General features: G+C 45.1%; 1 protein-coding gene across 1 annotated transcript in view; it reads right to left on the bottom strand.

Moving 5' to 3' along the window:
• The window catches only part of PRKCE (protein kinase C epsilon), a 491,004-nt gene that overhangs the window by 218,130 nt on the left and 245,130 nt on the right, over positions 1–27,744 (bottom strand). Inside the window, exon 3 of the mRNA XM_040351558.1 lies at positions 2,754–2,913. Within this exon, the coding sequence (XP_040207492.1) occupies positions 2,754–2,913 (160 nt within the window). The remainder of the gene's footprint in view (positions 1–2,753; positions 2,914–27,744) is intronic.

Genomic DNA, 27,744 nt, shown 5'->3' with positions numbered 1-27,744 from the left:
CTGGCTACCATTGATTGCAGTGTTGCATGAACTTTTGGATGTTATACAGCTTTGGATTTTATCCTTTGTTCATTTCGTTTCAAATAAATCGCCTATCAGAGTGTGCTTCCGCAATGTCGGCACCCCAAGCCGATCTCTCCCTCGGCTCTTGGGTGCTGCCACCGCCATCTTCGGTAAGGGAATCAGGAAATGAAGCCTTGCGGCTTCACTTCCTGGTTCCCTACTGCACATGCGCGAGTCACGCTGCACGATTCCACTGGTCCCTGCTGTCTTCTGGGACCTGCGTGCCTCCCAGAAGACAGCGGAGTAGGCGCCGGACGTTGCATAGGTCACCACGATCACCGCAATGAGCTATGCCCAGAAGTGGGAGCAAATACCTGTATTACACAGGTATCTGCTCCCTCCTCCCGCTGAAAGGCGCCTGTGACACCGGAGGGGGGGGGGGGATTCCAAAAAGCGGAAGTTCCATTTTTCAGTGGAACTTAGCTTTAATAACACCCCTACATTGGTTTGCAGAACGCAATGCGAACTGTGAAATCAGGTGGAATCAGATTGCCTGGGTCTGAACACCCGCTGCGATCTGATGCGTTCTAGTGAGGACCCCTGCACCATTTTGGTGCGAATGTGTTGCGATTTCAGCCAGACAAACCGTATTGTACTGTATTGTGATATGCACAGCAATGCAGTGCGAATCACATGCAATGTCTGGCATCACATAAGTGTGAACCCAGCCTAAAGGTTTGTTTTCATAGGGTGGAACTAAACTCTGTCAATCAAGGACTATTTTAATTTCTTATGTGGCCATCATTAGTAACAGATAGCAAGGTACATCATATTTACTTTTTTGTACATGTCTTTAGTTCGTTACTTCCTGGTTTCTGGCCTAGGCCAACATGATGCCATATATCTCAGGGGTCTTCATGGCATTATTTTTTCCATCTGGAGGAGCGGCTTTCTCAGTTAAGCACACCTTCCTGCCTGCATTCCTGAGCTAAGGGCAGATGGATTCCAGGAAGTAAATGATACATGAATCATCTGCCACTACTCAAGATGGATGCAGCTAGAAATGTTTTTAAATGTGATTTCTCAACAAAATATGCAGTTTGCTTTAATATTAAAACTCTATCAAATAGCATTTTCCATTTGTGGTGCTCAGATATAGTTAAGTTCTGCTTTCAGGACTTATACATTACTGAGTTGCAGATTTGGCAAATATGGATTGTTGGAAAACAATACGCAACCACCTCAAATTCTCCTTTAAAGAGGAAGTATCATCACATTTGAAAACTCCTAGATAACCCTTCCCCCACAGGGGACCAAGTAAAGGTAGCACCCTTGTGCATCAATATACATTTTTATTTCTGTTTGGACTATGCTGTAGCTCCACCCTAGGATGAAGCCCAATTTATGGGAATTCTTATGGGAGAGCTACAGCACTGTAGCCATGCCCATACTTCCTGTAAAAAAATATTTTGCAGAGTTTCAGCCTTACACTGACTGTGTCTAAATAGTTTGTATACCTTCCTCCTCAGCTGCCTGAATGTTTCTCGGGATGCAACCCTTGTCCGGCATGCACCTCCTGCTAGAGATGAAGGCTGTCAATTAAATATTGGCCTGTTTGTCAGCAGCATTGTCAGACGTTGATAGAAGGGGGAACGCGCTGACCAACACGCTAGCTCAGCAACATGTCCACACACCAGAACTGGACCGAGTCCTTCATTCCCTTGGTCACCTGTAGGAAATAGCTGTGATTTTTCAACCTGATACTTCTTTAAAGCGGGAGTTCAACCATTTCTTTTCTTTTTTTTTTTTTTTCCCCTTAGCATCCTGCTCGTTCGGTCTAGGGGAATCGGCTATTTGTATTAAAATACGATCCGTACTTACCCGTTTTCGAGCTGCATCTTCTTCCGTCGCTTCCGGGTATGGGTCTTCGGGAGCGGACGTTCCTTCTTGATTGACAGGCTTCCGAGAGGCTTCCGACGGTCGCATCCATCGCGTCACTCGTAGCCGAAAGAAGCCGAACGTCGGTGCGGCTCTATACTGCGCCTGCGCACCGACGTTCGGCTTCTTTCGGAAAATCGTGACGCGATGGATGCGACCGTCGGAAGCCTCTCGGAAGACTGTCAATCAAGAAGGAACGCCCATTCCCGCAGCCCATACCCGGAAGCGACGGAGAGGATGCATCTCGTAAACAGGTAAGTAATGCTCATATTTTAAAACAAATAGCCGATCCCCCTAGTAAAAACGAGCATCCATCTAAGGCTAAAAAATGCCCTCTAAGGGTGAACCACCGCTTTAAAAGGACACAGCCAATCAGGCTTTATCTACAGCAGGGATATGCAATTAGCAGACCTCCAGATGTTGCAAAACTACAATTCCCATCATGCCTCTGCCTTTGGGTGTCATGCTTGTGGCTGTCCGAGTCTTGCTATGCCTCATGGGACTTGTAGTTCTGCAACAGCTGGAGGTCCGCTAATTGCATATCCCTGATCTATAGGTATATGGCCCAGTAGGTTCAGTGACTATTGACTGTCTGCTGCTGGTTGTTCATCGTCACACCTGTATAGAAAGTCGGGGTTCACTCCACTAATCTCAAATGCACTTATACTTCTGCCAGTAATCACAAAAGTGCATTTTCATCTACAGCATACTAATGTTCTCACTAAAACATGAAACTATCCCTTAGTAAAGCTGGCACAAAGCATTCATCGCTGCATAAAATTCCCATCATGCACCAGGGACGTGTAACTTACCATATAAAATCTCTGCAGTGTGAGCAGTACGTTGGTTGCCTAAGGTATGTTGCCATAAATTTGTGCCCATTGACCTGATGGACCCTACGCCGCACTGCACCCTGCCGTTTTCTGGGGCGCATTCGCTCCCTGAAGACTCGTTCTTCATTTTCTTTTTGTGCTAGGAAAAAACAAAAAACAAAGTCAATATGTGGCTAAACAGAAAAAAGAAAAACAAAGGCTATAAAAGTTATTCCGGCCACGCTCAAACTAGATATAAAAACAGAACAATTTAACAGTCCAAGTTCTGAAACTTCAGAAAAACGGCATCACAGAACCACATGGTCTTATGGAGAATGGGTTTTGCTGCATACGTTTGAAAATATGCATGCTGTAAAACTGCCATTTAAAGCTGAATTCCAGCTCTTATATTAAAAAAAGGAGGCACACTATGAGTTAAGTCCAGAGAGGTGCATGACACCTTCTGGGCCTAGCTCTATTTACATCTGACATCTTTATAGTACTGCCAGAAAACAGCGATCGCTGGAGTTCTGGGAGCCTGGCACTGATTCTCCTTACTTACCCATTAAGTCAGAGGAGGTGCATGACATCTCCTGGGCTTATTTATATTATTTATATCTGACAGGTTTATTGCTCTGCTGGGAATAACACTCCAGACACTTGAGCTGTAAAAAGGGAGAAAGGCACGCAAAGCAGCTATGCCCACCCCTCTCCTCATCCTGCCCAATTACAGAAGCCTTGGCATTATGTGAACACATTCAAAAAAATACAAAGGCCTCTGTGAATGGGCAGCAGAGGGGAGGAGTGGGCGTAGCTGCTTTGCGTGCCTTTCTCACAGCCCAGAGTTTCTGGAGTGTAACTCCAATCCGACTGATGGAGCACCAGCCGCCACTGCCTGAACCTGCATCCAATTGGATCGAAGTGCTATTCAGCCACCAATATCCGCTGGCCCCTCATTTGATCGAAAACTTGTGCCGAGCTAGAGGTGCCAAAAGGGATGTGAAATTTGAGCCATGTATGGAAGCCTTACAGCTGACCATGAATGAGTCTTTTGCTTACACTAGCAGTGTAGCTTTAAAAATTTAATTAAAATATGTATGTATGTGTATATATATATATATATATATATATATATATATATATATATATATATATATATGTGTGTGTGTGTGTGGTGTGGTGTGTGGTGTATGTATGTATATATATATATATATATATATATATATATATATATATATATATATATATATATACATACATATATACATACATACATATATATACATACATATATATATATATATATACATACATACATACATATATAATATACATTTGAAATGAAATGTAGATCAATGAAAATTCTAATTCTTTATTTTTTCTGTACTAGATCCAATGCTGGGAATTATTGTAAAAATTCTGTGAATTGACCCACCCATATATACCTTTGCTGGGTTTAAACTCATCTGAGCAGCTGACAACGCTTCACTTATTGGCATTAGACCTGTACCACCCTTTATCAGCACCTAAGGGTGGCCAGATGTGCACCCATGTTCTGACCGCACCTATAGGCCTATGAGTACCTTTTAGTGGGAGTATACGGGTGTAAGAGAACAAGGCTGAGAATGAGACACTAATACAGCATAATGGGAAAGCTGAGAAAACATGACCACCATTATAAGCTCTTAAAGTTAACTTGAAGTCAATTCTGCCAACAAAAAATAAAAATAAAATCTGACATATCACAATATACAGCAAATGTATCTATTTTTTTATTTTTTTTGATAGTTGTCCCTAAATCACTCCTTAGATTAACACAATTGACATTTGAATTTAAATGGTGAATTACATGCTGTTCATACTCACTCCGTCCCTATGAGATTAATTTTCTGTATTCTGCAAAAAACCTGGTTGATCCCACTGCTCTCTATCCTCCCTCTTGTCCATGGGTGCTCAACCTGTGGCTCTCCAGCTGTTGCAAAACTACAATTCCCATAATGCCTCAGCCTTTGGCAGACATGCTTGTACCTGTCAGCGGCTTGCAATGCCTCATGGGAATTGTAGTTCCGCAACAGCTGGAGAGCCACAGGTTGAGCACCCATGCTCTTGTCCATGGCCCCACTGCATTTGGGGGATTCTGCAGAACAGAGGTGGCAGCTTTGCACATGCTCAGTTTTCAGTGAGTTTCTATCCTGAGAATTTCCCCTCCATCACATCTGAGCAGCCCATGTGACCAGGCCCAGATTTACTCCCTTTGCCGCCCCAAGGCCAGGTCCTTCAATGCCGCCCCCCACCTGCGCAGTACAGAGGGGACATTATCCGCCGGGGGACTTTTTCGGCAGGACACTGAGAAGCGGGGGGGGGTGTTGCTGACATTGAGAACCGAGAGGGGGGTTGCTGCTGCCAAGGACAATCTCACCTCCTCTTCCCTCTGTTTTTTCTCCTCTCACCATCCGCATGACAGGGGGGGAACTCCCAATATGAAAGTGAAAGTGTCCTCTCCTCTCAGCCGCACTGCCGCCCAGAGGCCTGGCCTTGTTAGCCTTGTCTGGAATCCGGCCCTGCATGCGACTATAGAGTCACACATGTGGGTGTATACACAGTCAGGTCCGGGACAAGGGGTGGGCAGGAGGAGCGGCTGCCCTGGGCACTGTGGTATCATGTGAGGTACGGGGGCACCACAAGGAGCTTGGGGAGGGGATTTGTGTTGAGAGGGGGAATGTGGGGGTGGCAGAAGGTAAGAATTGTTCAAGGAGGGGAAATTTGGGGAGGTGTGGTAGGAGTGGTGATTTATGTTGAGAGGAGGGATGGGGAAGAGGATTTGCACTAGACGGGAGATTTGTGCTATTAAAAGGTAATATCATGGGGGGGGGGATTTGTGCTAGTAGGGATGTTTGGGGGGCATTATTTGTGGATGAGGGGCATTTATGCTAGCATGGCGGATAGGGGGTGGGGAGTTTGTGGTGGGAGGGAGAATTTGAGGGGTAGAGACTGTGCTGGGAGCATGTGCGGAATCAGGGGATTTTAGCTGGGGGAGAAGATTTGTGTTGGGAGGGAGGATTCCAGCAGGAGGTGGGTTTATACTGGGAGGAGGGTGAATTTATGCTTAGGGGGTATGCATGCTGTTTAATTCTCAATTTATGGGGGGGGGGATTTGTTGACGCTCGTAAAGCTTGGGCATGGGGGGGGGGTCGCAATTTGGTTTGCTCGCCCTGGGCTCTAGATGACCTTGCCCCAGCACTGTACACAGTGGTATATGACAGCCCACTCCTTTCCTCCTCCATGAACACTAACCAGCGCTAAACATGGGATAATACATCTTGATTGATGGAAGCTTCACCTCCCTTGCCCTATTATTCTAAACACATACAGACAGACTGGAGGGGAGTATGAAAGCCTGTGATTGGTAGAAATCCACTCACAAAATTGCCAAAAATAATAAATATTTAATTTTAAAAAAATATTTGTATGCCAATTTGAATAAGTTTATTGATATTATTTATTTTTACTATGTATCCCAAAGGCTGTATTTTTTTAAACATTGGACCAGCAGTAGAGGACCAGAAGCTCCTCCTGTCACTGTTTCCCTGCAGACAGGCCAGGAGAGAGCTGGGTCATGTGACAGCTATATATAGATTAGGAGGAAAAGGTACTTAGATATATGTATATTTTTTATAAAATAATTACAATGCCATCATCAGTATACAGAAACAGAAGGGACAATGTAAAATAAACAGTGTGTGTTTAGTATCACTTTAATGGCTAAAAAATGTGCACTCAATCTCAGTCTCCCAATCACAGAAGCAGGAGGATCCATACAGTGCAGAGCCTGTCCTATCTAATGGGGGGGGTGGGGGGGTAGAACAGAAGGTCGCCTGAGGCCATCCTCTGCTCATCACTTTGGGTCTTTAACTATGCTGATCAATATTAAAGGAGTTGTAAAGGTAAAAGTTTTTTTACCTTAATGCATCCTATGCATTAAGGTAAAAAAACATCTGACAGCACGGCCCCCCCCCCCCCCCCCGAGCCCCCGTTTTACTTACCTCACCGTTCGAAAGTCCCGGGCGCGTGCTTGTCGTCCTGCTCGGTTCCCAGCCTGGCCGTTGATTGGCTAGGCTGGGCGGATTGATAGCAGCGCAGCCATTGGCTGGCGCTGCTGTCAATCACAGCGGATGACGCGGCGCGCCGGGGGGCGGGGCCGAGTGATACAGTCGGCGGCTATGGCCGCTGCTGTATCACGGGAGCGCGCTCGCAAAAGCTTTCCACCATGCGAGGGAGCGGGCATGAACGTGGAAAGCTTTTGCGAGGAGGAGCCGAGACAGCCGCCGAGGGACCCCAGAAGACACGGATCCGGGTCACTCTGTGCAAAACGATCTGCACAGTGGAGGTAAGTATAACATGCATGTTATTTAAAAAAAATAATAATTGTACCTTTAGTGTTCCTTTAAGGGCAGGAAAAACCGATGGCTGCAGAGTAAATCTCAAGGTCAGCGTATCATTTTAATGAGGAGAAGCGGCCAGTGCCAATCATCAACCTTTCCATGCGGAGAAATCCACCATGGCACTGGAAGGGTCATTTTGTAGGATTCCCCTGCTGCCACGCTCAGCCAATTCTGGCAAAGTGAGAACATTCCTCTGAACAAAGCTCTGCAAAGAATTATTTTTCTGTCTGACAATAAATCGCGCAGTTTAAGTGTTTCACTGACATTCAAAGTGAAGTGTTGAGAGAGATCAAGCTAAAACGATTAAAGCTAGGCTACTGGAAATGTAGGATGTTATTTTATAATAAGGAGCCGCTCAACCCGTCCAATACAACCAATTATCATTTTTCTTTTTTTGGTGCAAGTACAGCTTTTCCGTGGCCCAATATCCGATTTTTTTTTTCCATGGAATTCATAAAAAAAAGTGTTGTGGACACTATTTAGAATTGTGCAGTGCCTTTGCGTGACAAATGTTAGTGTCTGCAACAACTTCATGTACTTGTTGGTTTATGTTCAGGGCAATACACATATCAAAGCAACATTGGTCATATACATTTAATAGTGTTTTCCCCCTGGTTATTTCTGTCAATATGTTTCTCACTGATATATGGTTTGTTTTTTGTTTCATCCTAATATCTGGTTTGTCATTGGCAACCATTTGGGTCAGGATTATTACTTGATCGGATTGGCTGTATAGGAGGGTCATAGGCCACGTATGTCATGTGACCCGTTCCCTCCAATCACACAGACTAATTGCTGAGCTTGCTTGATTGGTCTGCCTATTCAGTCCAATTAAGAATTTTTATTATATATATGTGGCAATATGGGTGTGAAGGTAGATGCCCCAGTTGAAGTCCATTTGGACGAAACGAGTCGGGCTTGCTATACCTGCTCCCCATATTGCTTTTAGCCATTTTATGCTGAAGTGATCACTTTTAATGTAATTTGGTTTTATTACAATAAAACCTACCCTCTTTTACCTGCACCATCCGGAGCACTGTTTTTTCTTTCTCCTGCATGACCTGCTTGGATATAAAGTTTTTCATACTCCACGATTGTGCGCACCTTCCATCAGTGGATACCACTGTTTACACCACCGATTGTCGCTTTGAAACAAGTTGACCTTCCGTTCCTGTCTGAGAATCTGAGTCGGAGCAAGTACACTCACGGTGAGGTTCCAGTCCAGGCTTACAGCCATTCATCTGGATATCCTGTGTGGAGTCTACCATTGGGCCACTGTCCAGCCGAGCAGATTCGAGTGGAGTCCTTCCATGCGTTTACGATCTGTTGTCGCTGACAAGCAGATCCACGCTATCCGGTAAGAGTATTCCATCTACTCCTGTTTCACCGTGCAGAATGTCCTTCTCATGACGAGGATGTGGTCATATACCTCTTGACGGACTTTTGTTTGTGTTATTTTTATTTTCAATGGACACACATTCACAGGCTACTGTGATTTAACCACATTGATGTATGGTTTTCACTTATGTACTTTTTATAAGTATTTTCTATTAGCGCTACATATTTCTTCACCATTTCTATCCAATTTTTGTCACATTGCTTGTGTAGCTGCTCACTTTATATATTTTTAGATTAGCGCAGTTTTTCCCCCTTTTTTACATATCCGCGAGTACAAAAAAAAAGTATCGGTACTCGTAGTAACAAAAATGATATCAGCGCATCCTTGGCGATAACGACAGATGAGCAGGAAGGGAGGCATTGGCCCGGATTCAGGTACGCCTAGATTTCCCTACTATCCGACCGGCGTAAGTCTCTTACGCCGTCGTATCTTAGTTGCATATTTACGCTGGACGCTAGGTGGCGCTTCCGTAGATTTACGCAAGGAATATGCAAATTAGGTAAATATGCCGATTCAGAAACGTACGTCCGCCCGGCACATTTTTTTACGTCGTTTACGTAAGGCTTTTTCCAGCGTAAAGTTACCCCTCATGAAGCAGGGGTAAGTCATGTTAGGTATGGACGTCGGAAACGTACGAACAGCGTCGTATTTTACGTCGTTTGCGTAAGTCGTTCGCGAATAGGGCTGTACGTAAGCTACGTTCACGTCGAAAGCATTGACAGTTTGCTGCGTAATTTGGAGCATGCGCATTTGAAAACGTTCACGGACGGCGCATGCGCCGTTCGTAAGAAACGTCAATTACGTAGGGTCACAAGTAATTTAAATAAAACACGCCCACATCATCCACATTTGAATTAGGCAAGCTTACGCCGACACATTTACACTACGCCGCTGTAACTTAGGGAGCAAGTTCTTTCTGAATACGGAACTTGCGCCCTAAGTTACGGCGGCGTAGTGTATCTGAGATACATTATCGTATCTATCGGCGGGCGTAACGTATCTGAATCCAGGCCATAGTTTTTTGCTTCAAGTGGATTTTTATATTTTTATATAGTTCAGACATGCACTGATATTAGACATGTGCAATTCGTTTAGTTTAGAATTCGTTTTTTTAATGATTTTTGACAAATTCGTTAATTCCGAACTTTTGGAAATTCGAAAAACGTAAATTCGAAAGCCGGAAATTCGGATTTCCGAATTTCCAAAAAAGCAAAGAAACTAATGAAATGAAAAAAAAAACTGACAAATTTTTCGGCAGTGCACATGTCTAACTGATATTTTGTCGAAAGAAAGGAGCACAAATCCAATTTTTTTCTACATGTGATTGACCATTAGATATACAGTTTAGATGGATGCAACGATTTACAGGATTCTTTAACACGAATCTCATTCAAAGCTCCTGGAATCATCCCCAATAAGATCTCTGCAGGCCACTATCCATCTCCATAACAGCTTCCATATATCGGGAATCTGCATCCAAACGTCTGATTGCTTCTTGGGAATGGACTACATTTTACAACAATCATCACATCCCCCAAAAAGAAAAGCAGTAAAAGTACACACAGACACCGGGCAGTCGTGTCTAAAGTGCATTGCCAGGCGGATGCAGTCAGTAGATTGCTAATGCTGGTCAGCAAACACTGCAGAAAATGCATTTCCTTTACCTTCATAACCCAACTTCAAAGGCATTATTTGTTTTAATCTCTTCCTTCTAGAGCTGCACGATTCTGGCTAAAATGAGAATCGCAATTTTTTTGCTTAGAATGAAGATCACGATTCTCTCACGGCGTAAAATCTTTTACATTTATACAAAAAAAATGGGTTAACTTTACTGGCTATTTTTTTTTTTTATTCATTAAAGTAATTTTTTCCAAAAAAATTGCATTTAAAAAGACTGCTGCGCAAATACAGTGCAACATAAAATATTGCAACAACCGCCATTTTATTCTCTAGGGTCTCAACTAAAAAATTATATAATGTTTGGGGGTTCCAAGTAATTTTCTAGCAAAAAAAAACAATGATTTTAACATGAAAAGAGCTGTCAGAAAAAGGTTTGGTTTTTAAGTGGTTAAACGTTCCCAGCGGGCGCCAAAGTATTGCACCTACGATCCGAAGCCGTACGCCTGTCGGATCGAAGCCAGAAGCCGTCGTATCTTGGTTTGAGGATTCAAAATAAAGATACGACGCAGCAAATTTGAAAGTACGCCGGCGTATCAGTAGATACACCGGCGTACTCGCTCTGTGAATCTGGCCCTATAACGTGTGTGCAAACCAATCAATATATGCTTATTGCGATTTTTTTACCAAAAATATGTAGAAGAATACATATCGGTCTAAACTGAGGAAAAAAAATAGTGATAAAAAACTAATTGTGATATTTATTAAATCAAAAAGTTAAAAATATTGTGTTTTTTTCAAAATTGTCGCTCTTCTTTTGTTTATAGCGCAAAAAAAAAAAAAAAGAACGCAGAGATGATCAAATACCACAAAATCTCTATTTGTGGGGGGAAAAAAAAACAAAGGTTTCATTTGGGTACAGTGTTGCATGACCGCGCACTTGTCATTCAAAGTGCGACAGCGCTGAAAACTAAAAATTGGTCTGGGGTGAAAAAATCTCCATCCAAAAAAAAAAAAAAAGAGATACATAATAGTCTCAGTAATTTTTCACGGTTTTATACCATTATTGAACAGCAGAGGGCACCAAAGGATGGGACAAAACACCAAACTACAGATACTAGGACCTTTCCTTTAGTAGAACTAAACTGTCGCATAAGAATTCTTTGGGATGATTTACTAAAACTGGAGAATGCAAAATCTAGTGCAGCTCTTTTTAAAAACCAATCAGCTTCTGTTTTTTTTTTTTTTGGTCAAAGCTTAACCACTTAAGGACCGGACCAATATGCTGCTAAATGACCCAAGGGGTTTTTACAATTCGGCACTGCGTCGTTTTAACAGACAATTGCGCAGTCGTGCGACGTGGCTGCCAAACAAAATTGGCGTCCTTTTGTCCCCACAAATAGAGCTTTCTTTTGGTGGTATTTGATCACCTCTGCGGTTTTTATTTTTTGCGCTATAAACAAAAAGAGCGACAATTTTGAAAAAAATTCAATATTTTTTTACTTTTTGCTGTAATAAATATCCCCAAAAAACATACATAAATTTTTTTTTTCCTCAGTTTAGGCCGATACGTATTCTTCTACCTATTTTTGGTAAAAAAAAAAATCGCAATAAGCGTTTATCGATTGCTTTGCGCAAAATTTATAGCGTTTACAAAAATAGGGGATAGTTTTATTATTTTTTTTATTTTTACTACTAATGGCGGCAATCAGCGACTTTTTTCGTGACTGCGACATTATGGCGGACACTTCGGACAATTTTGACACATTTTTGGAACCATTGTCATTTTCACAGCAAAAAATGCATTTAAATTGCATTGTTTATTGTGAAAATGACAGTTGCAGTTTGGGAGTTAACCACAGGGGGGCGCTGTAGGAGTTAGACCCCTTTCACACTGGGGCGTTTTTCGGGCGTTTTTTAGGCGCTTTGGCGTTTAAAAAAAGCCTGTAAAGCGCCTGAAAGAAGCCTCATCTGCAATCCCAATGTGAAAGCCCAAGTGCTTTCAGAGGCCTTTCACACTGCCAGCGCCCGAAAAACGCTGGTAAAGCGCTGCTAAGACCCCTTTCACACTGAGGCGCTTTTCAGGCGCTTTGGCGTTAAAAAAAGCTTCCTCAATGGGAAGGGGGCTTTAGGAGCGGTGTATTAACCGCTCCTAAAGCGCTGCAAAGAAGCTGCATGCAGGACTTTTTTTGACGCCCTGCCAGCTCAGCGCCTCAATGTGAAAGCACTCAGGCTTTCACATTGGGATTGCAGATGCAGCTTCTTTCAGGCGCTTTTTTTTAACGCTAAGACCACTTTCACACTGGGGTGTTTTTCAGGTGCTTTAGTGTGAAAGCACTCGAGCTTTCACATTGGGATTGCAGATGCAGCTTCTTTCAGGCGTTTTACAGGCGCTTTTTTTAACGCTAAAGCGCTTGAAAAATGCCCCAGTGTGAAAGGGCCCTTAGGGTTCACCTAGTGTGTGTTTACAACTGTAGGGGGGTGTGGCTGTAGGACTGACGTCATCGATCGAGTCTCCCTATAAAAGGGATCACTCCATCGATGCAGCCGCCACAGTGAAGCACGGGGAAGCCGTGTTTACATACGGCTCTCCCCGTTCTTCAGCTCCGGGGAGCGATCGCGACGGAGCGGCTATTAACGAATAGCCGCGCCGTCGTCCCGGATCGCTGCCCGCGGGTATCCGACCGCCGCATGTAGCGGGGGGCGTCCCGATCGGACCCCCGACCCACGTCTAGGCAGGGACGTACAGGTACGCCCATGTGCCTGTACATGCCATTCTGCCGACGTATATCTACATGCGGCGGTCGGGACGCGGTTAATTGAACAAGCTGAAGTTAGAAGCTGATTGGCTACCATGCACAGCTGCACCTGATTTTGCACTAAACAGTTTTAGTAAATCAATCCCTTGTATTGTGAATGGCACCACAGATCACCAGCAAAAAAAAAAAAGTGTTAATTTTAGTGTCATAGGAACATTCGCAATTTTGCGTGTGCGGCACAAATGTGAACGGAGCCTTAGCTATTGCTCACACCACTTTAGTTGAGCCGTGTTGATTTGCATGGATTAATGTCGGCTCAACGCCAGGGCACAATAAAAATCACAGGGGAATACAGTGCATCCGGAAAGTATTCGCAGCGCTTCACTTTGTCCACATTTTATGTTACAGCCTTATTCCAAGATTGATTAAATTGATTATTTTCCTCAAAATTTTACAAACAATACCCCGCAATGACAATACGAAAAGAAGTTTGTTTGAAATCTTTGCAAATTAATTAAAAATATAAAAACTAAAAAAAAATAAAAAAAATCATGTACAGTAATAACGTGGATTACAAGCATAATTAGTTCCAGAAGAATGATTGTAATCCAAAGCACTTGTATATCAAAGCGAATGTCCCCATAGGAAATAATAGAAACTCAGATAATCAGTTCCACAGCCACTGCTTGTCTATGCAGTACCGCATGTGGCCAGAGGTGCGGGGGTGCCAGAGACACTCGAGAACTGACAGTGGGAGGAGATGATGCTGTAGGGGGCGTGGCCATCAGCAGTTTGATTGTAGTTTGTCTACCAGCACCTGGCCACTCCTTGTCCCTTCCACTGCTTTCTGATTGGCAGCACTGCCTCTATTGCTGAAACCCTCCCTTTGTGAGCTGCAGTGTCTGAGGGGGGAGTATGCGATACACAAATGGAGGTCAGGAAAGATAAAGGTAGTTCTTTGTTGTTAACATTGTGAGGCTTGTGGATCATATATTAACTGGATAAGGGACTTGTTTAGAATGCCATACAGGAGGCTTTAAAGTGTTACTAAACCCCGGACTCTGCATTCACTATATCTGGTCTTCCACAGTACACAGAACATGAAAATGCAATTATTTCAGTAAATATAAACTGCTAAATACCATTTCTCAATAGCAGTATTTAGCAATCTTGTGACTTCTATCAGTGTCTGGTTAAAGCTTGTAGGAGGAGTTTCCATTCTCCTCTGACTGTTCTATGAGGCTGCAGGACCCCTGACCCTCTGTCTGGACAGTGCCGATTGGCCCTGTGCTGATTACTTGCACCCTCCTAAGAAAAAAAAAACCTCTAGCAATACACACCAAACTGAGCATTTGCAGAGTGCCCCCAAGGCTCTGTTCTATCAAGAGATAGATTGGGGAAAGTGTAAAAAGAGGAGGGTCAGAGAAGACAGGATCAAAAAGCCCTTTTCCACAATGTGAATGATTAACCCCTTAGGTTCCACAGTGAGTATAACAAGAATGCTTTACTGCATATACAGACCGATTTTACTGCTGTGAGTTTAGTAACACTTTTAAAGATGCTGAGCGTCATTTAACCGGGAAGACTTAGGGCATTGGAGGCTGAACTAGAAGAACAGCGAGGGACATCGTCGGTTTGGAGGCATTTCAGCCTAAGCTGACTTTTTAGAATTTTTTATATTGCTGGGGGGGACAATTTATTTAAAAAAAATAGTTCAGGGTTGGCCTTCACAGACATTTCGCAGGCAGAAAAAGATGTAGTTGAGGGGTTGCCAATTTGATAATAATTGTAAATATTCTTCCGAGATTTATTCCCTGAAATGTTTAAATGGCAACATTTCAGTGTACAGCTCTCCAATTCACAGCTCAAGAGCAGCGCCGCGGGAGGTACAATCCATTAGCACTTTGCCAAGTTATTTTAGGAACACAACAACTTGTATTTCTTATGCCCATGATCTTAACAAAAGAGAAACCATGCCGTTAATGAACAAAGTTTGGCTATGTCTAGGCGACACTTGCTTTGTCACAGTTTAAAGTGGACCTTCAAAGTGGGCTGAGGTTTCTTGCAGCGGGTACTTTTTTCTGACAGGTACCCACTCCCCTTTCCACAATCCTCAACCTCCTGGGACATGTCTTACATCGCAGGAGGCTGCAGGACCAGTCCTAAAGTGCTGCACGATCTTGCATGCTCATTGAGGCAGTGGGGACTCTTTAGCAAGTCACAGCTGGCTCCCAAATCCAAGATGGCAGCAACGGGGTCCCGCAGCCAGTTCTTCTTACTGCTGTGGGACCCCGGTGTGGCCATCTTGGATTTGGGAGCCAGCTGTGACTTCCCGCTGCCTCCCTACGGAGCATGCAAAATAGCACAGCACTTTAGGACTGGTCCTGCCCTGCGATGTAAGACATGTCCCAGGAGGTTGCGGTTGGGGATTGTGGAAAGGGGAGTGGGTACCTGTCAGAAAAAGCGCTGAACTCCAGACACTGGTAAGTACCTATTTTTCTTTTTAAAAAAGTCAGCAGCTACATTCTTTTTTTTTTTTTTTTTTTTTAAGAGTGAGATTTCCCTGTAACAAAACAATCAGTATATAATTATATATATATATATATATATATATATATATATATATATATATATATATATATATATATATATATATATAATTAATAATAACTGTATGGAAGTGCTACATGGGGATACTTTGAGCCAGTGATGGAAAAGCAGGATTCCATCAACCTCAGTATCCTGGCTTGACCTACAGGTGTAGGTCAAAAATGATGGCCATTGAAATTAGACCTTAAAAGTCTTTTACTGCCCTTAATTTGTGCCAAGGGTTACATGTCTATTGGATCATAGAGACCCAGCCACACTGACATGGAAAAAAAAGCATAGCTAGATTCTTGTCTGTGTAGCACCCTTGTCCTAGAATAGGGCTACAGGTACATTTAGTTATGCTGGGTGGTAGCCAGTTTGGCCAATTTGTAGTCTTTAGAGGTCAAATGACTTCACTCCGAATCCTGTTTGGCTGTGGTTTCTTCCTTTTGTCAGTAGGTGGTGCTGTTGCTTTTGACATTAGAGTGAGGAGCTACAATGAGTTCAGGTTATGAATAAACATACCTTTCTCAGCCAATCAGACTGACAGATTTGCATGCTAGGAAACGGTATTTGGGAGGAGTCAGGCGATCAGGGTCAGTCTTCCCGCCCAGGGCTGCGGCCTGGGTGGATGTGCGTGAACAGCTCGTGGCTCCTAGGCCTGAAGCCTATCCAAGTGGTCGCTGGATGCTAGGCCTGTCTGAGGCCTATCTGAGTGTTCAAGGTTCTGTTGAGAAAAGCCTGCCAAAGATCCAGAAACAATTCTAAGAGGGTTGGAGTTCTAGAGAAGCACCAGAGGTGACGCTTCACGGACAGGATCCACAAGGTGGCTGGGAGGTCACCAACCCTCTTAAAGTGGTAATAAAGGCTGAAGTTTTTTTTACCTTCTTTTTACTGCTCTCCCCACAGCACCCCCACCCCCCCTCTTGATCCAGTGATGTGAACAAGAGCCTGAGCTGTTCTGGGACGCCCTCTCCTCACTGGCTGAGACAGCAGCAAGAGCCATTGGCTTCCACTGCTGACAATCATAACCAGTGAGACAATTAAAGGGGGGAGGGGCAGTTAAGGCTCCATGTGTCCTATGGATGCATAAAACAGGGTTCGGGAGTGAGCATGCACCAGTGCCCCCATAGCATGCAGCTTGCTATAGGGGGCACAGGTCAATGGGGAGGAGTCAGAAACGTTGGCAGAGGACTCGAGAAGAGAAGGATTGGGGCTTTTCAGTGCAAAACCACTGCACAGAGCGGACAAGTATAACATGTTTGTTTTTTAAAAAGCCGAACCGCTAACACCACGTTAACCGCTTGCCGACCAGCCGCCGCAGTTTTACGGCGGCAGGTCGGCTCCCCTGCGCGAATACAATGTCAGCTCTCGCGCAGGCCACTAGGGGCGCATGAGCACCGCTGGAGGCGCGCACCCCCCCCCGCTCGCCCCCGACTCCTTTGCCCGGCGGGCGCGATCGTCGCTGGGCACACGCGATCGCTCGTTACAGAGCGGGGACCGGGAGCTGTGTGTGTAAACACACAGCTCCCGGTCCTGTCAGGGAGAGAAATGCTGATCTTCTGTTCATACAATGTATGAACAGACGATCAGTCATTTCCACATGTCAGGCCACCCCCCCTACAGTTAGAACACACCCAGGGAACATACTTAACCCCTTGATCGCCCCCTAGTGTTAACCCCTTCACTGCCAGTGGCATTTTTATAGTAATCCAATGCATTTTTATAGCACTGATCGCTATAAAAATGCCAATGGTCCCAAAAATGTGTCAAAAGTGTCCGAAGTGTCCGCCATAATGTCGCAGTACCGGGGGAAAAAATCGTTCATCGCCGCCATTACTAGTAAAAAAAAAATTTATAAAAATGCCATAAAAATACCCCCTACTTTGTAAACGCTATAACTTTTGCGCAAACCACTCAATAAACGCTTATTGCAATTTTTCTTTACAAAAAATATGTAGAAGAATACGTATCGGCCTAAACTGAAGAAAAAAAAAGTTTTTTTAATATATGTTTTTGGGGGATATTTATTATAGCAAAAAGTAAAAAATAGTCATTTTTTTAAAAATTGTCGCTCTATTTTTGTTTATAGCGCAAAAACTAAAAACCGCAGAGGTGATCAAATACCAACAAAAGAAAGCTCTATTTGTGGGGGGAAAAAAGAACGCCAATTTTGTTTGGGAGCCACATCGCGCGACCGCGCAATTGTCAGTTAAAGCAACGCAGTGCCGAATCGCAAAAAGTGTTCTGGTCTTTGACCAGCAATATGGTCCGGGGGTTAAGTGGTTAAGCTGGCTTAGTAGAATTTTTATTTCAAAATCTTTTGTTTCAATAACATTTGTTCAATTTTCCAATCATTGGGGGGGGGGGGTCAAATCGGTGTTTGTTTCGTCTGCAGTGTTTTACCAGGCGACATTCGCAGCAGAATTGCACATTGAATAATGGCGCCTGGTGTGTTTTTCCAGCGATTTCTGTTTTCTGCCCGAGATCCACTTTAGAGTGCCGAGATACTTGAAGATTTCTCTGTAGCCAGTTTTGGCAGAGCCCGACACCCCGGGAACACACGGCTCTCATACACGTCTGGGAAATTCAATGATGATTTTATTTGCACTGGAAACAAATGGTGCGTGGTTTATATTGTTCTCCCTCCATTAGCCAAACTATATCTGGCATGGTCCTCTCTCCTCTCTGGGTACCAAGCCAGCATTATCAACGGGGTTTTGAACTTGTACCAGTCGATGGAAAGATTTGCCTATAAATGGATTTTTTAACAATATGCAAAAACTAATGTTCCTGGCAGGAAATATATTTATGAAGCAGAAATACTCATTTGCATGGATTTTAATAGCATGGGTGGTTGTTTTGGAACGTCTATCAAGAAATCCCACATCTCCACAGGGAGACCTGGACAGAAAGCAAACTGAAAGCAGATAGGATTTGGAAGTGCTGAAAATACCTTCATTTCTCAATTTCCGAGCCATTCAACCTGAACCTCTAGTCCTAGGGCTAGATTCAGATAGCCCGCCGTAACTTTGTGCGGGCGTAGCGTATCTCAGATACGCTACGCCGCCGTAACTTAGTGAGGCTGTATTCACAAAGAACCTGCGCCCTAAGCAGGGGCGGACGGACCATTGAGTCACTCGGGCACTGCCCGAGGGCCCCATGCCACTAGGGGGCCCCATCAGGGTTGCCAGGCTCAGTAAAACCAGGGACAGTATGTAAAAATCTGTGTTTTTTTTAGATCTGTCCCTGATATGTCCGAAACTGACATGCTTTTAGAGCCCATTCACACCTTGGCGTTTTGTCGCCTGTAGCGCGACGCGCACAAACGCCAGAGGGACCAAAATACATGTAAGGCTATGGTTCACATCTGACCGCCGATGCGCCTGACGTGCATCGCATGTAGTCAATAAAAGTTCCGGACCCTTTTTTGTCGCGCATATCGCGCGATATGCGCGTATTTGAGCGTTTCCATTTCCCATAGAAAGTAATGGAAACGCTCGATTCAAGCGACTTGCGCGACAACGGGCGTTTGCTACGGGCGTTTCGTCAATAGAACTTGTCGCCCATGCAGAAGATTAAAAAAATCTACCAACATAGCAACAAGTGATGAAAAGATGATAGTTTTTCCTATTGGCTAAAAAAAAAACGTCAAAGTACAAAAACATCGGACAACGCTGTATGCAAACGCGCATATTAGCATGAATACGCGCGACAAAACGGCAGAAAAAAACGCCGGAAAACGCCGCTATTGCCTAGGTGTGAATGCAGCCTTAATGTGAAGATCCCAAGATTTTAGCTGCCCTGTCTCTGCACTGCCTCCTGGCGTGGTGGCCATCTGTAAGCCAGAGGGGCCCCATAATCTTCTTTTGCCCGGGGGCCCCATGAGTTGTCAGTCCGCCCCTGGCCCTAAGTTACGGCGGGGTAGCGTAAATCTGCCGGCGTAAGCGCGCCTAATTCAAATTGTGAAGAGGTGGGCGTGTTTTATGTAAATAAAACATGACCCCACATAAATGACGTCTCTAACGAACGGCGCATGCGCCGTCCGTGAACGTATGCCAGTGCGCATGCTCCCAATCACGTCGCAAATAGTCAATGCTTTCGACGTGAGCGCAATTTACGCGAACGACTTACGCAAATGACGTAAACGACGTAAAATTCGACGCGGTCCCGACGTCCATACTTAACATTGGCTATGCCTCATATAGCAGGCATAACTTTACGCCGGAAAAAGCCTTACGTAAACAACATAAAAAAATCCGCCGGGCGCGCGTACGTTTCTGAATCGGCGTATCTAGCTCATTTGCATATTCTACGTGGAAATGCCACCTAGCGGCCAGCGTAAATATGCACCCTGAGATACGACGGCGTAGGAGACTTGCGCCGGTCGTAGCTTAGCAACATTTAAGCGTATCTCAGTTTGAGCAAACGCTTAAAGTTGCGACGGCGCGGATTCCGACTTACGACGGTGTATCTATCGATACGCCCGTCGTAAGTGTTACTGAATCTAGCCCCTAGTTTCTAATTTCATTATTACCAAGCCAAAGAAATGTGGTGCCCCTGTCCCTTTTTCCCCTGAAAGGTCTGCTTTAGCTGCTGATCAGCGCCTCAGTTTGACAAAAAAAAGTACAGTAATACCTCAGATTTCAAGTAACGCGGTTAACGAGCGTTTCGCAATACGAGCCATTATTTTTTTTTTAATCCTGACTTGCTTTGCGAGCGTTGTCTCTCAAAACTAGCAGGATTCAAGCCTCTGCGGTGTGCAGTACCGCATTTGGCCAGAGGTGCGGGGGCGCCAGTGACACTCGGAGTCGCTCATTCCCGATTCTCTCTGATTCCCCCCCACCTCTGGACACATGCGGTACTGCATACAATAGAAGTCACTTTGGAACGAATTATCCGAGAATCCATTGACTCGCTTTGATATACGAGTGCTTTGGATTACAAGCATTCTTCTGAAATTAATTATGCTCGTAATCCAAGGCAGTGTTTCTCAACTCCAGTCCTCAAGGCGCCCCAACAGGTCATGTTTTCAGGCTTTCCATTATTTTGCACAGGTGATTTGATCAGTTTCACTGCCTTAGTAATTACCACAGCCATTTTATCTGAGGGAAATCCTGAAAACATGACCTGTTGGGGCGCCTTGAGGACTGGAGTTGAGAAACACTGATCCAAGGTACCACTATACGCTCACCGGTCACTTTATTAGGTACACCTTACTAGTACCGGGTTGGACCCCCTTTTGCTTCAGAAGTGCCTTAACTTTTCATGGCATAGATTCAACAAGGTGTTGGGAACATTCCTCATGCCGCGTACCACGATAATTTTTTGGGTTCTAAAAAATGACGTTTTTCAGGCTCTAGAAAAAACTACGTTTTTTTCAACTTGATCATTAAAACGGCCTTGCCTACACACGATCGTGCAAAAAAAATGCTCTAGCAAAGCGCGGTGACGTACAACACGTACAACGGCACTGTAAAGGGGAAGTTCTATTCGGATGACGCCACCCTTTGGGTTGCTTTAGCTCATTTCGTGTTAGTAAAAGCCGATTCACGCTTTTCTGTCTGTTACAGTGTGATTAATGTGCTTACTCCATTACGAACAGTAGTTTTACTAGAACGAGCGCTCCTGTCTCATAACTTGCTTCTGAGAATGCGCAGATTTTTCACGTCGTTAAAGCCCACACGCGACCATTTTTTACAACCCGAAAAACAACAACGTTAAAAATGTCGTTAACCACTTCCCGACCTCCTCATGTACATTTACGTCGGCAGAATGGCACGGACAGGCACATCAACGTACCTGAACGTGCCTGCCTAGACGTGGGTGGGGGGGTCCGATCGGGACCCCCCCGGTACATGCGGAGGTCGGGTCCGCTCGGGGAGCGATCCGGGACGACGGCGCGTCTATTTGTTTATAGCCGCTCCGTCGCGATCGCTCCCCGGAGCTGAAGAACGGGGAGAGCCGTGTGTAAACATGGCTTCCCCGTGCTTCACTGTGGCGGCGCATCGATCGAGTGATCCCTTTTATTAGGGAGACTCGATCGATGATGTCAGTCCTACAGCCACACCCCCCCTACACTAGTAAACACATACACAGTGATCCCTAAATGTTACAGCGCCCCCTGTGTTTAACTCCCAAACTGCAACTGTCATTTTCACAATAAACAATGCAATTTAAATGCATTTTTTGCTCAGAAAATGACAATGGTCCCAAAAATGTGTCAAAATTGTCTGAAGTGTCCGCCATAATGTCGCAGTCACGAAAAAAATCGCTGATCGCCGCCATTACTAGTAAAAAAAAATAAAAAAAAATAAATAAAAAAAAACTATCCCCTATTTTGTAAACGCTATAAATTTTCCGCAAACCAACCGATAAACGATTATTGCGATTTTTTTTACCAAAAATATGTAGAAGAATACGTATCGGCCTAAACTGAGGGAAAAAAAAATGTATATATGTTTTTGGGGGATATTTATTACAACAAAAAGTAAAAAATATTGAATTTTTTTCAAAATTGTCGCTCTATTTTTGTTTATAGCGCAAAAAATAAAAACCGCAGAGGTGATCAAATACCACCAAAAGAAAGCTCTATTTGTGGGGAAAAAGGACGCCAATTTTGTTTGGGAGCCATGTCGCACGACCGCGCAATTGTCTGTTAAAGCGACGCAGTCCCGAACTGTAAAAACCCCTTGGGTCTTTAGCCAGCATATTGGTCCGGGGCTTAAGTGGTTAAAAAATAGAGCATGTTCGAGGTTTTAGTCCATAGTGAAATGATGACATCACACAGTTGCTGCAGATTTGTCAGCTGCACATCCATGATGCGAGTCTCCCGTTCCACCACATACCAAAATGTGCTCTATTGGATGAGATCTGGTGACTGTGGAGGCCATTGGAGTGCAGTGACTTTGACAGGTATCCCGTTTACACTTCCGGGAGTCCGTGCCGCAGCCCATGACATCAACGCGGCGCGCCCTCCTCCCCGTGTCGCTGCGCCAGTAGGAGAGAGAAGCGGGCCCTGTGCATTTGCGCAGTAGGGTTCTCGGCGTGAAGCCGTAAGGCTACACTGTCGGGTTTCCTTACCCCCAATGGCAATGGCGGCGGCGGCAACACCCAATAGCTGATGGAAACATGAGCTGTGGTGCCAACATTGCTGGGTTCCAGGACAGGAAAGTGTCCTATTATTAAAAGCCAGCAGCTGCAGTATGTGCAGCTGCCGGCTTTTAATTAATTTATTTTTTTTGGCGGCCCTCTGCTTTAAGGCCCCTTTCGCACAATAAGCCCCTTTTACACGATAAGGGCCACCCATTGATTCCTATGGGCAAGCGGATGTCAACAGAGATTTGTCCGTCTGCCATCTGATCGGCTCAAAACAGACGTTCACCATCCGTCTTGGCGGATCTGATCATACAAGATCTGATGAAAACCGACATGCTATCCATTTTTGTCCAATCTCCCCATAGAAATCAGCAGGGCTCTGACAGGTCCCTCCCTGCTCAGTGAGCGGAGACGGACCTGTCCTCCGCCGGCTCAGCAGAGATCAACGGAGTGATCTACCACTGAGCTGGCGGACTCCGCCCCGTGTGAGAGGGGCCTAAAATGAACAAACATGTTATACTTACCTACACTGTGGTTTTGAACAGACCAGCCCAGATCCTTCTCTTTTTGGGTCCCTCGCCCGCTCTCCTGGCCCCTGCTGAGTGCCCCCACAGCAAACAGCTTGCTAATGGGGCACCCAGAGATACATAAAAAAATTGCCAAAACTCATGGATTATTTCTTAACCACTTGCCGACCTCCTCATGTAGATATACGTCAGCAGAATGGCACGGACAGGCACATCAACGTACCTGTACATGCTCTGCTTGACGTGGGTGGGGGGTCCGATCGGTACCCCCCCCCCCTGCTACATGCGGCGGTCGGTAAGCCTCGGGGAGCGATCCGGGACGATGGCGCGGCTATTCGTTTATAGCCGCTCCGTCGCGATCGCTCCCCGGAGCTGAAGAACGGGGAGAGCCGTGTGTAAACACGGCTTCCCCGTGCTCCACTATGGCGGCGCATCGATCGAGTGATCCCTTTTATAGGGGATACTCGATCGATGATGTCAGTCCTACAGCCACACCCCCCTACAGTAGTAAACACACACTAAGTGAACACTAAATGTTACAGCGCCCCCTGTGTTTAACTCCCAAACTGCAACTGTCATTTTCACAATAAAGAATGCAATTTAAATGCATTTTTTGCTGTGAAAATGACAATGGTCCCAAAAATGTGTCAAAATTGTCCGAAGTGTCCGCCATAATGTCGCAGTCACGAAAACAATCGCTGATTGCCGCCATTAGTAGTAAAAAAAATAAAAAAAAATAAAAATGCAATAAAACTATCCCCTATTTTGTAAACGCTATAAATTTTGCGCAAACCAACCGATAAACGATTATTGCGATTTTTTTTACCAAAAATAGGTAGAAGAATACGTATCGGCCTAAACTGAGGGAAAAAAAATTTTTAGATATATTTTTGGGAGATATTTATTATAACAAAAAGTAAAAAATATTGCATTTTTTTCAAAATTGTCGCTCTATTTTTGTTTATAGCGCAAAAAATAAAAACCGCAGAGGGGATCAAATACCACCAAAAGAAAGCTCTATTTGTGGGTAAAAAAGGCGCCAATTTTGTTTGGGAGCCACGTCGCACGACCGCGCAATTGTCTGTTAAAGCGACGCAGTCCCGAACTGTAAAAACACCTTGGGTCTTTAGGCAGCATATTGGTCCGGGGCTTAAGTGGTTAATGGCTCTCCAAATGTGAGTTGCAGTAGGGAGCAAAAACGAGCATTGCAAAACCAGTACAGAAGCTACTTTGGCATGTTTGCTGCAGGTAGAGGAGTCCATTCAAGTGAAAGGGCTGCCCAACGCTGCACAGGTGTGAATGAGAACAAAGCTCTGCCATGAATGACAAGAAAAGTCCTGGCAGGTTTGCATAGTGGACTGTAGATTATCTAACGCGGTTACAAATTACTTTTGTAGATTCCCAACTAACAGTAATCCTGGGGATGTTCTCCTATTCTCATATACAATAAAACATAAATTTGCAAGAATTAGAGGAGAAAAAAAAATGGACTAAACTCTTTTTTACCAAGTTGAACCTTTTCCAGAATGCCATTTATAGATCTGCCACTCTGTTATTTCCACCAAGAACACAAACAGTATGTGATTATTTTTTTTCCCCTTCCTATACAACTAAAAGGTCATTACGCTGTTGCCATGGCTACCAATCACAGTATGTAAAATTACACCTCAAAAAAAAGATTTCGGAGAAAATGAAGTTGCGGATTGGTAATGACTCCGCTTTAGTCAAAGAGCAAACTGAGCAGATGGTTGGGTTGGTACAAGACATCTACATACGTAGATAGAGGAAATCTCTCCCTCCGTTACATAACACCGTCTTAAAATATATCTCTGTACAAAACAAAATAAAAAGGCTTATGGGTAGATTATACTAAAGTATATTTTGGGTTAATCTAAGAATTATGAGAGAGGATTCCTTAGCTGCCTACAGGCGGTAAAATATTCCATCCTAGCAGAAAGGAGCAAACATGAAGGACTTTGTCTTGTCTGATAAGGAGTGGATGATTGGTCCTAATAAATAAAAGTTCTGAATAGGCTGAAACATAAGATACTTTGCATCCCACAATGACCCAAAATGCTTTTAATTAGGGTAGTATTATTATTTTTTTACAATTTAATTTTTTACAACAATTTCTTTTTATTATTTTTTGGGCTTTGGGGTGGTGCCCACCTACATTGGCAATGGGGTAGTGCCTCCCTACATTGTGGCCGTCTGGGTAGGGCCTCCCTACATTGGCCGTCTGGGTAGGGCCTCCCTACATTGGCCGTCTGGGTAGGGCCCCCCTACATTGGCTGTCTGGGTAGTGCCTTACTACATTAGGTAGTGCCTTACTACATTGGCCATAGGGGTAGTCCCCCCCTTACATTGGTGGCCAGCGTAGCTTCCCCTTACATTGGTGGCCAGCGTAGAGCCCCCTTACATTGGTGGTCATTGTAAAGCCCCCTTACATTGGTGGCCAGCGTAGCGCCCCCTTACATTGGTGGCCAGCGTAGCGCCCCCTTACATTGGTGGCCAGCGTAGCGCCCCCTTACATTGGTGGCCAGCGTAGCGCCCCCTTACATTGGTGGCCAGCGTAGCGCCCCCTTACATTGGTGGCCAGCGTAGCGCCCCCTTACATTGGTGGCCAGCGTAGCGCCCCCTTACATTGGTGGCCAGCGTAGCGCCCCCTTACATTGGTGGCCAGCGTAGCGCCCCCTTACATTGGTGGCCAGCGTAGCGCCCCCTTACATTGGTGGCCAGCGTAGCGCCCCCTTACATTGGTGGCCAGCGTAGCGCCCCCTTACATTGGTGGCCAGCGTAGCGCCCCCTTACATTGGCGGCCAGTGTAAAGCCCCCTTACATTGGTGGCCAGCGTTGAGCCCCCTTACATTGGTGGCCAGCGTTGAGCCCCCTTACATTGGTGGCCAGCGTAGCGCCCCCTTACATTAGCGGCCATTGTAGTGCCTCCTTACATTGGTGGTCATTGTAAAGCCCATTACATTGGTGGCCAGTGTAATGCCCCCTTACATTGGTGGTCAGTGTAGTGCCCCCTTACATTGGCGGCCATTGTAGTGCCTCCTTACATTGGTGGTCATTGTAAAGCCCCCTTACATTGGTGGCCAGTGTAATGCCCCCTTACATTGGTGGCCAGTGTAGTGCCCCCTTACATTGGCGGCCAGTGTAGTGCCCCCTTACATTGGCGGCCAGTGTAGTGCCTCCTTACATTGGTGGTCATTGTAAAGCCCCCTTACATTGGTGGTCAGCGTAGCGCACCCTCACATTGGTGGCCAGCGTTGAGCCCCCTTACATTGGTGGCCAGTGTAGAGCCCCCTTACATTGGTGGCCAGTGTAGATCCCCCTTACATTGGTGGCCAGTGTAAAGCCCCCTTACATTGGTGGCCAGCGTAGAGCCCCCTTACATTGGTGGCCAGTGTAAAGCCCCCTTACATTGGTGGTCAGCGTAGCGCCCCCTTACATTGGTGGCCAGCGTAGCGCCCCCTTATATTGGTGGCCAGCGTAGCGCCCCCTTATATTGGTGGCCAGCGTAGCGCCCCCTTACATTGGTGGCCAGCGTAGCGCCCCCTTACATTGGCGGCCAGTGTAAAGCCCCCTTACATTGGTGGTCATTGTAGTGCCTCCTTACATTGGTGGTCATTGTAAAGCCCCCTTACATTGGTGGCCAGTGTAATGCCCCCTTACATTGGTGGCCAGTGTAGTGCCCCCTTACATTGGTGACCAGCATAGAGCCCCCTTACATTGGTGGCCAGCGTTGAGCCCCCTTACATTGGTGGCCAGTGTAAAGCCCCCTTACATTAATGGCCAGTGTAGTGTCCCCTTACATTGGTGGCCAGTGTAGATCCCCCTTACATTGGTGACCAGTGTAGTGCCCCCTTACATTGGTGACCAGTGTAGTGTCCCCTTACATTGGTGACCAGTGTAGTGCCCCCTTACATTGGTGACCAGTGTAGTGCCCCCTTACATTGGTGACCAGTGTAGTGTCCCCTTACATTGGTGACCAGTGTAGTGCCCCCTTACATTGGTGACCAGTGTAGTGCCCCCTTACATTGGTGACCAGTGTAGTGCCCACTTACATTGGTGACCAGTGTAGTGCCCACTTACATTGGTGACCAGTGTAGTGCCCCCTTACATTGGTGACCAGTGTAGTGCCCTCTTATATTGGTGATAAATGGAAACGTGCCCACATAGCGTTTCAGGAACTGTGCCAAATTTCTGAACAATTCCAGGCTATTCAGGTTTAAAGTACGGTACTTGCTTTATATTTTGCCTGTAACTGTCGTCATGTATTGTGAAAAGCTCATAAGCAATAATAGAACCCAATTCTCTTGTGCCGAATGTTTTCAAGTCTCCTGTGCCTGGCTAACTTTTTAAATCTTAAAAAAGTTAATCATATAACGATTTTTGTCTTACGATTGCTGCAAATTAAATTTTAGTAGGGGCCTTGACCTGGAGCTCTTCTTTAAGGTGCTCCCCCAGCCCCTCGCTTCTCTTTAATCTGCTTTTCAAGAGATAAATCAGCATAAATCACCTGCACATAGCATGTTGTTAAAGTGTCATCACTCC

Source organism: Rana temporaria, chromosome 4 (assembly GCF_905171775.1).
Source record: "Rana temporaria chromosome 4, aRanTem1.1, whole genome shotgun sequence".
NCBI classification, from domain to species: Eukaryota; Metazoa; Chordata; class Amphibia; order Anura; family Ranidae; genus Rana; species Rana temporaria.
The sequence above is the reverse complement of the archived record's forward strand: the minus strand, read 5'-3'. Positions and strand labels throughout refer to the sequence as shown.